Source organism: Balaenoptera physalus (genome assembly GCF_965194825.1).
Source record: "Balaenoptera physalus genome assembly, chromosome: 3".
Taxonomy (NCBI): Eukaryota; Metazoa; Chordata; class Mammalia; order Artiodactyla; family Balaenopteridae; genus Balaenoptera; species Balaenoptera physalus.
The window spans coordinates 149,518,985-149,535,706 of record NC_138890.1 but is presented as its reverse complement, the minus strand read 5'-3'; the positions used below and the strand labels follow the sequence as shown (position 1 = coordinate 149,535,706).

General features: G+C 42.4%; 1 protein-coding gene across 1 annotated transcript in view; it reads right to left on the bottom strand.

Annotated features, from left to right (window-relative positions):
- ADAMTS12 (ADAM metallopeptidase with thrombospondin type 1 motif 12) overlaps window positions 1-16,722 on the bottom strand; it is a 405,596-nt gene that overhangs the window by 59,133 nt on the left and 329,741 nt on the right. The window contains 2 exon segments of the mRNA XM_082453678.1: window positions 174-326; window positions 8,886-10,028. Of these exon segments, the coding sequence (XP_082309804.1) occupies window positions 174-326; window positions 8,886-10,028 (1,296 nt within the window).

The window sequence follows — 16,722 nt, the reverse complement described above, 5'->3', positions numbered from 1 at the left end:
AACTTGAAGCAGGCCTATGGTAACACCTGATTTACGCATTCACCAGTTTATCGAAGCAAAGGGCAGAAAGGAGGCAGGAAGGGAGGCAGGAAACCTGCTGTAGCAAATGACGCTCGTAGAAGTCGCTCCCCGCCCCCCTGACGCCCCCAACACTGCTGAGCCTCGTCAGTTACCTTGCTCCAGTTTCCCACTTTCCAGCCAGCGCAGGGACGGAGGTGGCACCTCTTAGCAGGGTCAGGCCTCTGCAGGGCGGCGCAGTCGGAATCCACGTGGGTGCTGCACTGCACGCTCCGCCAGTAGGCCCCCAGGCCACATGTGGTGGAACACTGCAGGGGGGTGGGGGGGAGGAGAGAGAAGACGGAGGCTCAGGGCCGCTTTCTCAGACACACCCCACCCCACCCTGGAGTCGGGGGTCCTCAATCTCGGCTACTCACTAAAACGGCCTGCAGAGCTTTTGAACAAACCAGCGCTGAGGCTCCAACCCCAAACAATCTGAACGCCTGTGGGTAGGGCTCAGGCAGGAGTATTTAAGAAACAAATCCCAGGTGATTCTAATAAGCAGCCAGGCTTGCGAATCCCTGATTTCTCTGTGGGAGGAAAACCCAGTGCAAATGGAGATGTGCTTCCCTTTAAAAAGTATCCTGGTGGATGGACCTAGAGTCTGTCATACAGAGTGAAGTAAGTCAGAAAGAGAAAAACAAACACTGTATGCTAACCCATATATATGGCATCTGAAAAAAAAAAAAAATGGTCATGAAGAACCTAGGGGCAGGACAGGAATAAAGACACAGACCTACTAGAGAATGGACTTGAGGATATGGGGAGGGGGAAGGGTAAGCTGGGACGAAGTTAGAAGGTGGCATGGACATATATACACTACCAAACGTAAAACAGATAGCTAGTGGGAAGCAGCCGCATAGCACAGGGAGATCAGCTCGGTACTTTGTGACCACCTAGAGGGGTGGGATAGGGAGGGTGGGAGGGAGACGCAAGAGGGAGGAGATATGGGGATATATGTATACGTACAGCTGATTCACTTTGTTATACAGCAGAAACTAACACACCATTGTAAAGCAATTATACTCCAATAAAGATGTTAAAAAAAAAAAAAGTATCCTGGAGTGAAGGCCTGGGGAAGGGGGTGAGCTGCAGGCACTGCCGCATTTCACCAATGCTGCTCATAGAAAGGGAAGAGCAGAAAATAGCCTCGGTCAACATTTTTTCAATTGGCTCATTTATGGAGGTAAATTCTCCTCCTTAAAATTCTTTAGGATTGGATTTGAATCTCTCATAAGTTCCTAGCTTTTTTTCCTCCGTACTGTATTATGCGTGTATATATATGATATACATATATATATATTAGAGATAATAACAGCTGAAGTGCATAGATTGATTGCACTAGTGGCCCCATTGTTCACACCCATGCTCTTTTCAATGGACTTCACAGCTCCTCTCATCATATGGTGGCATGTATTTCCCCAGCTGCTGAATCAGGACTGTTCTTGCAACTTTCTTTTGCCAAGAAATTGCAGTGGATGCTGTCGTGCCAGTTCTCAAGAGGCCTTGCTTGTTTTGGTTCTCTCTTGGACCCTTGTCTCTGCCATGAGAATAAAACTGGGCTAGCCTGCTGGAGGATGAGCGATCATGTGAAACCCAGCTGGGTGACCCAGCCGAGCCCATCTCAGACCAGCCAGCCTTCAGCTGATCCTTCAGCAAATGCATGACAAGCCAAGCTGAGGTCAGCTAAGCTCAGCCCGGGTCAGCAGATACTCCTAGCTGACCCAGAAACTCATGGACAAAAATTAATGTTTGCTGAGATATTGTGGTTGGTTGTTATATAGCGTTATTGTGGCAATGGACAACTGATACAACTACACAACAGGTACCTTTCCTATATTTTCTCTAACCTCTGAGACTCAGGATACAATTATAATTCTGCAGTTGACTAATTGTGCAATCTTTTGCGGTTTCCTAACTTCCCTAGCATGTGAAACTGGTGATAACACTAAGACCTCATTTATTAAGTTGCTGTGAGAACAACAGAGGTAATTCACACACTAAGTGAGTGCTCTACAAATGTTACCTATTAAACATAGCATACCCACAAGGTCAGCGTTATGTGTCCCACTTTCCAGATTTCTGGGGCCCAGAGAGCTTAGCAGTCATGCTTAAGGTCACACAGACAGTACGATGTTAATTTCACATTACGACATGGAGAAAAACATGACGTTTGCCCCAAACCCAGGACAGGAGCTAGTGAGACCAAATTCCCAGGCTACTGATGACCCTGGTACATCACAAGTGATGTCTACAGTTCTTTGTACCATATTTATGTTGTAAATAAACACATGTCTCTGGAGCTCTGAATCTAGTCCTGGTAGATTCAGATGTTGTGAGTAGACATTTGTTTAATTCCTTTTTGACAATTTCTATTTAGACAGCAAATGGGTCCAAAGGTAAAGCTGACAGGAGGATGTCCATGGAAGGCAGTAAGTAAAAGGGGATTCCACTGATTGTCTCTTAAGTTAGCTTCAAATTAGGAGTGCAGTGGGGGATGGGGGTCAGAGAAGAGAGGGGGACCCTAAGGAGGCAGAAGGGACAACTTGCTTGTTCTAGGAACTTTCTCCCTCGTTACAGCTAGTGACCCTGTGACAACTGATTTACCAGGTCAAGGAGCAGGTTTGGGGGTGTTCAGAACAGGAACTGATGTGCAGGGCTACATCAGAATCCTGTGAAAACTGCTGTGAAAGGCTGCAGAAAATTTTACTGTCACTTCCATTTACAGGACTGCACAGCATACATTTCACTGACTGGCCCAAGGGATCCGACTGAATGAGGAGGCAATTTGATGAGAGGTGATCTTCTGTCAAAATGAGATCCACACCCATGCATATTGTGAAGCACCTACATTTTCTGTCTTATAAATAGATATCAAAGCCAATGCTTACTGAGTACTTCCTATGTGCCTGACACTCTCCTACACATAGTTATTCCTTTCATCTCATAACAATCTTATGAATCAGGCACCGTCATCATCCTCATTTTAAAGATGAGGAAATGGGTGCAGTGAGAACATACAGTTAGTAAATGATGGAGCCAATACTCAAACCCAGAACATCTGCTTTCTAGATTTATGTTTATTTACAGTGTTAACTCGGTTTTTATATCAATTCTTTAGTAATTTGCAAAATCACAGGTAGTTAGAGGAACATGCTGTGTATGCTGGGGGACATGAACATCCCTTCAACACAGGACAGAAAGGGAGGACACAGAGAGAGAAATTTCAGATTGAATGCTAAGGAACTTTAGAAATGACAATACTTCCAATCTGAAAGAGCAGGAAAGGCTTTATGGAAGAAGCTCAAAGCTTGATACTGAAGAACAGGTAGAACGTAAAAGGACAAAGGAGAAAGAGAAGGAAATTCCAGGCAGAGGAAACAGCATAAACAAAGGCATTGAACTGAGACGAGCAGGTTTAGTGGAAACTGAGCAGTTTAGATTTGGTGAAGCTTACGACGGATGAAGTCATAGGAGGCAGTATGTTGAAAGCGGAATTATTCGAAGACCTGAAGGCTGTTGGACATTAGAGTGGATTTTATCTGATATGTAATGGAGAGACATTAATGATTTGTGATCAGGAGTTTGGAATGATTAGAAAATTCCTTTCAGAAGAGTAATATGGCAGTCTTACATCTCTCGTGACGATGTATGGAAAGCACTGGGGAGGGGAGAGAGTGGAAGTGCCCAGACCAGTAAGGGCAAAGGCAAGAGTCCTAACAAGAATAGTAACCAAGGGTTCTCCATTCTCAACTATTGGGGCAGTATTGGTATTTTGGACTTCCCTCAATGCCACAGGACCCTCCTTGTCTTTGGCTCTCAGACACTGAATACTGGTAGCAGCCCCCGTCCCCCATCATTGTAACAGACAAAAGCATCCCTACTCTTTTCCAGATGCCTCCCACCGTTAGACTGGAAACTCCTGAGCCTAAACTGACAGGAAATGAAGAGGAGATGACAGAAATGATGAGATGACATAGACTTGAAAAACTGTGAGGGTTTTTCTAGTAGGACAAGGGAAGACTGATACCAGTGGTGATCCTGGGGTTCCTAAGGTGTGGTGATTGAGTGGCCAGTGACGCCATTATAGGGAGGGACAATCCTAAAGAAACAACTTCAGATATGGGTAGAATAAAAAATCAGGGGAGGGCTTCCCTGGTGGCGCAGTGGTTGAGAATCTGCCTGCCAATACAGGGGACATGGGTTCGAGCCCTGGTCTGGGAAGATCACACATGCCGCAGAGCAACTAGGCCCGTGAGCCACAACTGCTGAGCCTGAGCGTCTGGAGCCTCTGCTCCGCAACAAGAGAGGCCGCGATAGTGAGAGGCCCGCACACCGCGATGAAGATTGGCCCCCGCTCGCCGCAACTGGAGAAAGCCCTCACACAGAAACGAAGACCCAACACAGCCAAAAATAAACATAATAAATAAATAATAAATAAAAATTAAAAAAAAAAAAATCAGGGGAGAGTGGGAAACTCAAAATCCAAAGTTTTCATTCTGAATCCTGAAACTCTCAGACAATTTCTGTGTATTAAACATTTTGTCTCAAAAGATGCATAAAGGGGGCAGGCACCAAGCCCTGTCATGAAGGAGACTCCTGCCAAATGTGGAACTCTGTTCTTGTAATATCCTTGTAGCTTTACAAACCTCTGCAGTCTGGGCCAATTCCCCCTTCCCAGCCAAACTGTCTAGAATTAATAGCTCTCAATGGCTCCACCACAGTTGCCAAATTTTTGGTGAGCTATGATGTATTCAATAAGAGACTTTATTTCTGTCGAAGTCAAAGATATGACATGAGATAGAATTAATTTTTGTATCTTGATCTACTAAAATCAAAATGCGTCAGTTAACCTCTGGGCTCAAACAGTCATCAGGGTTGATAGGTACTTTTATTTAGGTTTAGTTTATTTGGATATAGTAACTTCTCATTAGATCAATTAACATTTATCAGTTAATTAATATGTATTAAATATCCTCAGGACAAAAGCATTAAAACACATTTACATAAGAGTATGGGAAAGGAAACTAATTTCCGGGTCATCCTAAAGCTACTTTTTAATGAAACTTTTGTATGAATTTGTGGACTCAGAAGAGCTGTCCATCTTTATTAACAGTCCTAATGTGGGGACTGTCCCATCTGAGAACTGTGATAGCCTCCAAAAGGGTCTCTCCTTTGGGCTGCACTTTGGTATCTCCTTCCATCTCAATACTATAAATGTTCTCCCCAAAGTCACCAGTGACCTTCTAATTGTAAGATACATTAGGCCCACTGTCAGTCTTCGTGTTCCTAGACATCTGGGGCACCACATTTTTGATTTAAGCCTTAAATATTAGACTGTTCCTTACCAGTCTTTCACATGGAATCTCTTTGTCAGCCAGCCCCTTAAAATGTTGGTATTTTCCAGAGTCCCAACCCTGGACCACTCCTCTTTGCGGCCTACAGGCTGTGCTTGGGTGACCTCATTCACTTCCAAGGTTCTAACTTCTACCTATTGATCATGGCTACCAAATGTTATCTCCAGTTTTCACCTCTCTCAAGAACCTCAGACCCATACACATAAATATCTGCTGGTTATCCTTTGGATATCCCACAGGTCCTATCAACTAAACTTGATCTGTAACTGAACTCATCATCCTTCCTTTCTTTGTCTCTTCTGAAACTTACTCTTCCCATACATTGTACTATATCTCAGTTTATAGGAGCATCACCCAATGGACACCCAAGATTCCAACAGAATAGTCATGACAAACTCCTCCTCTCCTCTCTCCTCTCCATACCCCACATTCAATTCTTCACAAAGTCCTGCTGATTTTAAGTTCTCAGTGACTCCTGAGTTTATCTTCCCTTCTTCATCCCAAGCATTCTTGTCCTAGTTCTCATTCCTCATCTGGACTACTGCAGTATCTTCCCAACAGGTCAAATCCCTCATCCTCACTGCTTCCAGGATGAGCTACCTAAAACCCACAGTGGGCCGTGTCATTCAGTGGCAGAGACTGCTAGATACTCACTACAATCCTTTTTCCTCTTCTTCCTGGGTGCACAATTAGATTACATTTTCCATCCACCTTGCTGTTTGGTTTGGTCATATGACTGAGTTCTAGACAATGGAATGTGAGTAGAATTGATAAGTGCCCCTTCTAGGCTTGGCCCATAAAACCTCCCATGGGAGTGCCTCTGTGCTCTTTTCCCTTTCTGACTGTGACTAGGATGGTGACCCCAGGGCAAATTTGAAGATGGGAGGATGGCAGAGCCATTGTCAGACTGGATTCCCAGCATCATTTTCTACTACCACCACTGCAGACATGGAATCACCTTGTATTATTATGCTGAGTGAGAAATCAATTTCTGGCGAACCATAACTTGTTTGGCTCTATTTGTTAACAACAGCCTAGCCTCTGTGTGTGTGTGTGATTTCTAATTACATACACATACTGTACACATGTCATTCATACTTTATTCTGATACTGATCCCATATATATGCGTTTTATCATCTACACTTTCACACTCTGTTTGACCTAGCTTGTATTCTTCTCAAGGCCCACAGTGTCTTTAATGGTAGGTACATTCAGACTTCATCTCCATTGGCTAATTAACAAAATCCTACAAATTAACTAGTAGCCTCAGTTTCCATAACTTGTTCTCTTTGTCTTTGAGTATGGACACACTGTCCAGACTGCTTTCTTGGATGCAGAACAATAAGCCTATTTATCTGTCCCCATGCTTTCGGAAAGAAAGATACCTTTGGGTGGTACTACTTAAAAGGATATTCATAAAACCTAAACAGAACATTTTTATTTCAGAATATCTAGGCTGAACCCACTGCAGTGACATTATAGGCACCATTTGCCCCTGTGAACTCAAAAGTAACCACGGAGCCCTCAATGTTATTTTAAGTACCTTCTTATGAACTATGTGATTTTCTCATCTGTCTACCCAGGGTCACCACATAACTGGCATTGTTTTTATGTCATATGACCAAAGAAGAAAGAAAAATAGCAGAAGGTAGAGAGAGTGGTGATGTTTTCTGATTTGCAAAGCAATGGATCATAGGCTATGAAATCTGTCTGCTTGGGTTCAAATCCCTGCCGTGTCACTCATGAGCGTGTGTGATTCTGGCTAGCTACTTCACCTTTCAGCTCCAGTTTCCTTATCTCTACAATGGGGGCCAATATTACCAATCTCCTTGGGCTGTAGTGAGGATTCACGCATTCACATGAATGCATGTGAATTAGCATAAAATCATGCTATAAAGCATGGCACACATTTTATAGATGTTCATTGCCAACATCCTCCTCATCATTAAGAGCCCACTAGGACTTTCCTAATGGAAAGAAACCTGACTAAAATGTCAGGGATCATGAGACCCACTCCTCTCCTTTTTTTCAACAAATTGGATTACTCTTAAGCATGAAAATCTTTTCTCCTCCTGAACCTGGATTCTTTACTTCCAAATGGGGATAATAAGATGCCCCTCCATTGACAGAAAATGAAATGAATGTGATTTCACTTTAGAAATCAAAGTAAATCAATGTGAAACAGAGTTCAAATGCAAACAAAAAATTTTGGAAGTTTGAATACACCTATTTTTTTTTTGGCCAGTATAGTCAATTTCAGGACCAATGATGCTGATTAATTTACACAAAAGAATTTTATACAGCTAAATTGTTGATTGGTACTGAAATTCACTAGAGAGACAGCAGATAAGAGCAGAAAGATTTAGAAGATTCATCATCCAACTGACATGTCCATAGACAAGTTACTTAACTGTTAAAAATCTTAGTTTTTCTCTACATAAATTGGTATAAACAAGACCCTACCTACTCCCCAGGACTGTCAAAAAGAGAAAATAGTAGACTACATATGGAAGTGGTTTGGAAATTAACATGCTTCATAAATGAAATATATTGTTATTTTATATTAGTTGTTAACACTTTTTAACTAGAGAGATGAGTCATGCATTGTCATCAAAAATGCTGAATGACATCAACATGTGATTATTTTGCCACAAAGTCCTCTTTTGCATTGTCAAGTTATTTTTAACAAGTTCAAATACTGTGCATTCGAAATTCAAGTGGGTGAGAATGATTTTGATGCTTCAAAGGATGTAATTAGTTCTAGAAATGGAGAAACAAATATCTAGCCAAATTCCTCAAACCTGAAAACAGGGACCAACACTTTGTCATCATGTTTATTTTCTTCTTCTTCTATCTTCTAATCCTTTTAATAAGCCAAAAAGAATTTTTTTTTAAATACAGGCAAACACTGAGTCCAAAAAGAAAAGAAATGCTTGATACAGTGAGCTATAGAATTCTTTTAAAGAAATTTGTCTTAGATTTCCATTCCAATTGTGATTGCTTGACAGGTTTAAACCAGAGTCTCAACACTGGTTTTCTGAATGAAATATGAACTCAGGTCCTTCCAGTGGTCCCTCTTCACAGCATCATTACAGTTTGTAGCTGGAAGGGACACTGGAGAGGAGCGGTGATCTACACTAGCTCCACTGTTCTGTAGATCAAAAGCAGGCTCAGAGAGACAGACTGAATTCTCCACTGTCACACAGCTGGCTGACTCAGGTCTCCTGATTTAGTTCTAGGTTCTTTTCACTATATGTCACTACATTTGTTCTCCTTCCCTGGATTTTTTTTTTTTTCTTTCATTTTTGGAGTTAAGGAGGTGAAGAGGGAGGTGAGGGCATGGACCTGTTTGCTTCCCTTTTTTGTACATTAGACTATGTTTTACACAAGTTCATTTTTAAATTTGGAATGCAACACCCCTAGCTAATTTCCATATAGAATCAGGCCTGGGTAAGAAATAGAACTCCTACCTCGCTCCAGTTTCCAACGGTCCAGTACACAGGGCTGCGGCCCGTTGAAAGCTGCTTGTAATCCGAGGCATTCAGCAAAAACCCTTCAGCAATCAGACTTGTTGCATCTTCCTCGGTCAGGACTGGTCCGGAACTCTGTGTTAGATTTGTGTTGCTTGGAAGTTCTCGGGGGTGATGGTTTACTGGCTTTTCTGAGTATGCTGGCTGGTGGTCTCCTCCCAGAGGGAATGGAGCGTCAGCTGGCTTTTCAGTGACCATCCCCTCAGCTCTGGGTGCACCACTTTTGAGCGTGGTGGGCCTTTGGCTGGGCACCAGTCCTTCCGACACTGTGCTGAAGGGTGGCCACAGGGATGCCCCTCTAAGATAAGGTGTTGGCGGAGGTCCAAGTGGCATTTCTGTACTTCTTTCCACTGGACCATCACTTCCAGGTACTCTGATCTGGGTCCATGTCACAGAGCTGTTCTCATCTTTGTTCTCAGGTTGTTCACGGTCTTCCCCTGAGCCACTATGAATCTCCATTTCTGGCTCTTTGGTCAAGGGATTATAAAATGGAGTCACCTGCCATGTCACAGGATTGCTGGAAGTTGACAAATCAGAACCACTCATTGCTGTGACTACCAGGTCTCCCTCTGAGATGGGACCAGTGTCTCGATTGGAAACATTCTCTTCATTTGGCTGGGTACTCAAAGACCAGGAAGTGAGGATGGGCTGGGAAGTACTTCCAGTGGAAATGACATAATGGGAGTCCAGTTCAGTTTGGGTTGAACTATTCTGCCACTGCTTCCCATCCAGGTCTACTTCTTTGGAGGCTGTGGTAGGACCAGGGCTGTTGATCGTCAGAGCACTTGTGCTCACAGGCCCAGGCACTGTGGGTGTAGTCAGCACCCTAGGACTGGGTGTAGTCAGCACCCTAGGACTAGGTGTAGTTGGAGGGATGGGCTTGAAGGGGTCAGTTGTTGGTAGCTTTTTCCCATTGGAAATTGTGCCTTTGTTGGGTTTTAGAATTCTCCGGCTAGATGGGCACTGCTGGAGGCCACATAGAGCTCGGCTATTGGGTTTCCTTGTCACGTCGCAGGGCTCATTGTGGTTCTTGGCACATGTGACACTGCGAATCCGCACTCCGCCACCACAGGAAACAGAACACTGGAAAAGAGAGACGGCTGTTAGTCTAGTTTGGTGGAAAGATGTGTTGGTTCTCACGCTAAGGTTTATGGCAAATCAGGACAGGCCCAGTAGAAACTGAACTGTGCAGCTAAAATCGTTCTCTATCTTTGTATATGGTTTCTGTGCAATTTTAGTTTCCCATGGAAATATGTATCTCCGGGAGACCAGCTAAGGCTCAGGACTAACCATTTACCTATCACAAACTGAAAATGCAAACCATGAAATAGTAAAACTGAAGTCTCCCTGGGCTATGACTGTTGGATAGTAGATCCACAAAGAGTGCAATGATTTAAACAGATCACCTAATTTTAAAAAAGAGATAGTAATATTATCTTCCCTAGGGTTTGATGCTATTAAATTAATGTAAACTGTTTATGTATTTTTTGGAATCTATTAATTTCATGATATGAGCCTTTCCCTTTATATCCATATAGCCACATAGCCTCACTCAGGCATCCTAAGCTCCATTTTCTTGCCTGTGTCAGATGGACTCAGATTGAAAACTAGACAATAACCATACTCACACATGTATACAGATCCAGGACCTTTTATGAAATTTAAAGGTGGGTAGTTAACCAAAGGTGGGGAGATACCATTTCCAAAGAGTTAGGGAGTCCTGTAGCATGGCGCTGATACACACATGGACGCCGTGGCAGGTCCCCCTCCCTAGTGGTCCCTCCAGTCTCTGTAGGGCACAGGCAGCTAGACTGCCTTTGGGGGAAACCTAACAGGACAGTCATATCTCAGGATTCATGGTAAAGACTGTATCATCAGTCTTAGCAGCTGCAAACCACACATAGTTGCTACATAACACTAAATTTCTTGATATTTTGAAAAAAATCTGTATTTTTACCAAACTGCTCCATTTTTAGCCTTCCTTTCCAATGATATTTTAAGTTATCCACCAAATACTGGTTCTTGAACATGAACCGTCCAGGAGTCTGTGCTGACTGTTTCGCATTCATCTGTCTTACATCTCTGACCCTAAAGTAGGTTTCTTGAAGATGGGGACTACATAATGTTTCCTGGATTTCAAAGGGCTTCACAGCCATTATTCTGTGTGATACCCTGTGAATATGAGCCCTGTGAGATTTATAGGGCTGTGAGATTTACAAGGCTGGAATTATTATTCCATCTCTTACAAGAGAGGAAGCTGACACCCAGGAACCTGCTTGAAAGGCTCTAAGTCAGTGGCAGAGTAAGAATTAGATTAATTCCATGCCCCTCCCCACAGACCAAAAAAAAAACCCCTAGCACAGCACAGTGGAAAGCAGTTTGTCTACTGAATTCACTTATTGACTTAACCAAACTTTTGATGTCTGAAAATTTACCCAAAGGCAGAAACTGTTTCTTATCCATAACTGAATTCCAGGATAGTTCTTGGGATACAACGATCACTTACTACATATTTATTACATGACTGTTCTACTTGGAAAATAATCAGGAATGGGAAAATTCTTCTCCCTGTGAACTTATGCATTTTTCAGCTTGAACTTCTTGCCTTCTCAAGTCCTGTTTTCAATTTCCCCTGTATTGGAAAATAACTTCCCTCTTTACCTTGTTCCAATCCAGCATAATCAGTCACTGATGTATGATAGCTCTGTTGAAATCAGCATATTTGAAAAGCAGGAGAGACACGTGAGCACAGAAGACTGTGCAGCTCAGGGAATGTTCAACTGCAGGTTTGGGGTCAACCAATAAAGCTGTGAGTTTAAGATGTCAACAAACACTCAAATGCCCAGCTCTAAGACTGAACTTCCAAGTTCTGATATAATAATATTAATCTTTGGTGGGAACAGTGCTTCATGGACCAAGAAATGCACACTTATTTCCTACCAAATGGAGACTACCAGCTAAAGCTCTCAGATCCCAGTGGTGAGGAAATGGTTTCTTCCAGCACTTTCCACGACTCACTTCACTTTGGAGCCTGGGACAGGCAGGCTGGGGATATTTATTTTCCTGGTTTACTACAGTATTTCTGCTCTTCTTATGTATGGAGACACTTGATGCTCCATCCATTTTAGTCATCCTGAGTCACTTCTCCACTTGTTACATTCTGATCCCATCTCCTAGGGTTTTCAAATCTCCACTTTGTAAAAATGTATCAGTCTAACCAAATAATCCTCCACGTATGTCTGAACATATTTCCACGATGGCAACCTCAGGTAGGCTCTGATCAAGAGGTGATTCATAAATGAGGACCTTGCTAGCACTAACGCCAACTATTCTCAAGCTGCAGCTGTACTCTGCTTTGGGTTTTCTTTCCAAGAAATGTCAGAGTAGACAAAGCTCATAGTAGGAAACTCTTTGATTTTTCTTTTCTTTTCATTCCCTTTTTTTTGTTTATTTTGATTTGCAATGCCCCTAACACCCACAGACTTTACTGTACAACTTTACAAGCATTTCTAAAAATCCAAAAATATATGGGTGTGTGCCCTCCACCCCATGTTGAACTATGAAGTAAAAGAGCTATAAAACCTGTAAGAAATAGCTTAAAGCCCTCAAGATGCCATTATTAACTCCATGCATGATGCAGGGACTAAGCCTCAGTGCTTCCTCATCTAGAAATTGAAAGTAATACTCACCTTTCCAGGCTGCTGTGAATATTATACAAGAAAACAACCTTAACATAGTACATAATATATAGAAGAAATTGGGAATTGGAAGCTATTATTATCACTGTTATAATATTGATGCTGATAATAACAATAGTAATAGTAATAACAAAGGGCATGGGGGTCCCCAATTTCTACTATCCTTGCGAAGCACAGACTGACACACGGACCTGTCTTAGGGCATGCTGTGAAGTGAGCAGGTGTCTGAGTAAAGCAGTTGTAGGCACAAGTCTAGAAGACACCTGTAAAGGCCCACATATCCCATGGGTTTATTGCTGGATTTTCTTTTAGATTCAGGTTTCCTAGGACTAATAGATGGATAAGTTTTTTATGTTTAATTTACAAATTACAAGTATTAAATAATCTTATTCACTGTGAACTTGTTCAGCCTAAAAGAATAAAGCAGGAGTAAATAATCACTATCTAGGTGGTTGCTTAATTAAAATACATTAGCTTTTGATCTTTCAAAACAGAAGATTATTCTAGAACAGAAATGCCAAAGTGGCAGCCTAAGGGCTACATGTGGCCCATTGGCATGTATTCTTTGGTCTGCTCAACCTCAAAACAAACAAGCAAACAAACAAAATACAAACACCAAATTAGCGGCCAACATTTAAAAATGAGCAGATGTCATATTAAAACTCCAGGTGTTTAGCTTCTCTTGAAAACGCAGATGATCTGTAACTATTGCCCCATTCCCAAATGGCAATTCAAAACTTCATGAATGGATACCTGGGTCTGGGAGAGTTTATATGTTTTCCAGCTACCATTCATCCCCATCTGCTTTCCTTACTCAGGAGACACGGAATCTTTCAAATAATCGATGGATGCCATTCCTTCACATTGGGGCATATTGTGCCCAGTGAGAGAGTCAGTGTTAACTATCTACCAAGTATATTGGGCCTAAAAACTCAGTTGCCTTTTCTCATAGTCACAGCAGAACAAGCAGTGTTGTTGTGCCTTCAGCCCATGCTTCTTCCAGTACATCTTCCAACTGTGTTTATCTCCTTAGAAGCTGTCAAACCCTTCAGATGAGATAAATGCAGGACACAAAGCCACACTTAGAACTCATCTCAACTGGTAGTTTCAGGATTCTCAAAACCAATTTCCGCTATGATTATCTTACACCCTTATAATTTTGAAGCCGGTACCAGGCAAATAGCTTGTCAATCTGTTAATGTCCTCCCTGGGAGTTATCTTGCCCTCATTTGCCATCAGTCTTAGATTAAGGTCTCTGAGGGGAGCCCGCTGAGAAAGAGGTCTGCTGCTAAATTAGTCAATCCACCCATCTGAGGTGCACTGTGCAGTGGTGGGGGGGACCCCCAGTTGGCTCAGAGCTGTAGTGCTAAGAGAGAGTTTATTCAAAACCACAGTTGAGTTTTCTCAGAGAGCTTGGGCTAAAGGGATGATCAGGGAAACAGCTAATGCTTTGGGCATAAAAACATTTAATGCATAGTCTCAGGAATTTATAAATGAATGATTGGACCTCATACTAAAACCATTTTGAAAGTAAGCTAAAACCCTTAGGTACCTGTTATTGGCTGAACTGTGTCCCCTCCAAACAAGATATACTAGAGTTCTAACTCCGGCTCACCCTCTTCAGTCGTACGTCAGAATGTGGTCCTATTTGGAGATGGGGTCTTTACAGAGGTAATCAAGTTAAAATGAGGTCACTAGGTTGGGCCCTAATCCAAATGGACCATTGTCCTCATGGAAAGGATAAATTTGGATACAGAGACACACATATAGAGACAATGCCACGTGAAGATGAAAGCAGAGATGAAGGTGATGCATCTACAAGCCAAGAAACACCAAAGATTGTGAGCAAAGCACTGGGGGTTAGGAGAAAAGCATGGGAAAGATTTTCCTTCACAGCCCTCAGAAGGAGCAAACTCTGCCCACACCTTGATCTTGGACTTCTGGTTGCTGTGAATGAAAAATGTTGCCTGCCATATCAGTAAACAAAGGATGTTGCAGCCGTCAAGGCCGATGGTGAGCCCTGAGGGGACTCAGGATGGGGAAGAATAGGATCCTGGCTGGAGATAGCTGAGGTGCACATCAAAGGCATGCTTTCAATGAGCCTAGACTCTTGCATCTTCCCATACATAGAAAAGTGCTAAATTCCTTAACTTGAGATATCTGGTTTTCTTTAATTAACGGTAATCTTTAGATGTTCCAACTACCTGGTCTTTGTCACAAAAACCCCTATGTATGTCAATCCCAGTCTCCCAATTTATCCCTCCCCCCTTCCCCCTTGGTAACCATAAGTTTGTTTTCTACATCTGTGACTCTATTTCTGTTTTGTACAACATCGTAAATCAACTATACTCCGATAAAATTTAAAAAAACAAACAAACCCTATATATCCTGGCTCGTCCCTTACCTCTTAGGAGCAGTCCCTCAGAGCTATCTGAGAGGCCGTGTCCTAGGCTTAATGCCTCCGTTTTGTCCACCAAATAAAACATAACTCTCGACTTCTAGGTTGTGCATTATTTTCAGTCACCATTACAAAAATGGTGAGACAATACATTTCTATTGTTTAAGACACCCAGTTTGTAGTACTTTGTTATGGCAGCCCTAGCAAACGAATACAGTACTCTAGATAATTAAAAGCAAATCAGACACGATGCAGAGCATCAGCATGGCTCCAAACTGGTTTTCTGTGAGTAGCTGTTTCAGACAAGGGTGTTCACATGTGTTTTCCAGGAAACCTGGCAAAGCATGGGCTGCTGACATCTGGGAAGGACTGAGACGTTGGCACTTGCAGAGGTCCCATGACAAAAGAGCAGGCGGTCGAGGCTAAAGCATCCAGTGTCCAGTCTCCCAAGAGTGTCCTGGACCTTGAATGAAACTAGGAAATACTGAGGGTAAGCGACTCAGCGATGTCTCCTCACCTTCCATGCTCTGTCTCCCTTCAGTTTGCAGGAACTCTTATGGACTTCACATGAATTTTGTTTGCCTGTTTGTTTTGCTTTTCATTTAGCTATAGATAAGCCATTGGCACTTGCTGCAGTGCCTTCTGTTTGAAGAGCCAGGAGAGCTTGTTTGTGAAACATTTAATCTATCTGGTCACTTGTGCAAGCCAACACCCGAGTGAACAGCTTTGCACTTAATACATTCTTAGTAGCTGGGCAAATTAATTGCTTTGTTCATTTGTTTGATTGTGTGCTTTGGTCAGGCACAAAAAGGGTGGATTAAAGATCTTTGCAGACCCTGGGCAGGTCTGCTTTCGGAGGTTCCACCCTACAGCCCATCAAATATATTTAAAAGCATCTCTAGTTTCAAGTGAAATATAATCTCCTTCTGTAAAAACAATTTGAAAGGCTTTTTATTCTTTTGCTTTTGAAAATAAATATTTGGTGAGGCCAACTCATTTAATTTATGAGTGGCTCTCATTTCTCAGCAATCATTACGCATAGTCTGGAATTCCAGCAAAGTGAGAAAAGCCGATCTACAAATTGCTTCCAAACGTAATACATTTTTTATGAATACTGAGAGCTGTCAAACTGTTACATTTTGCAGACTTCTGAGATGCTTTATGCCATAGCGTTCAGAGTAAAAGTGCTGTTGCCTGCCTTCAAACCCTAGTTTCATCACTTGGAGGCTGTGCGACCTTGGACAAGTTTCTAAATATCTCTAATGCCTCAGTTCCTTCACCCGTAAAATGGGGCTAATCAGGCCATTGTGAGATATTGTGCTAATACCTATAAAGGTGCTTAATATACATACTAAATGTTTGATAAATCTTTGCTTTTAATATGTAATTTAATATTGATTTCTGATTTTGCAGTGTCCTTTGCTTTACTGGAACAATATATTAGTTGTTTTCTTTCCCCGCCACCCCCCTCAGGTCTCAAACATTTTTGCAGGCTCATGAAAAACTTGCAGGCTCTAAGTCCTGTGCGTACAGCGCTCCCCGCCTAAAATGGCCCTGAGCTCAGGGAGGGAGTTAGATGAAAATGCAGGGGCCACCGATCAATTCTGTCAGGGGACTTGGGTGCCACTGACTGGACAAGACTTGCAAAATTAGAGTAGCGTGGAAAACAGACCCTTGTCTT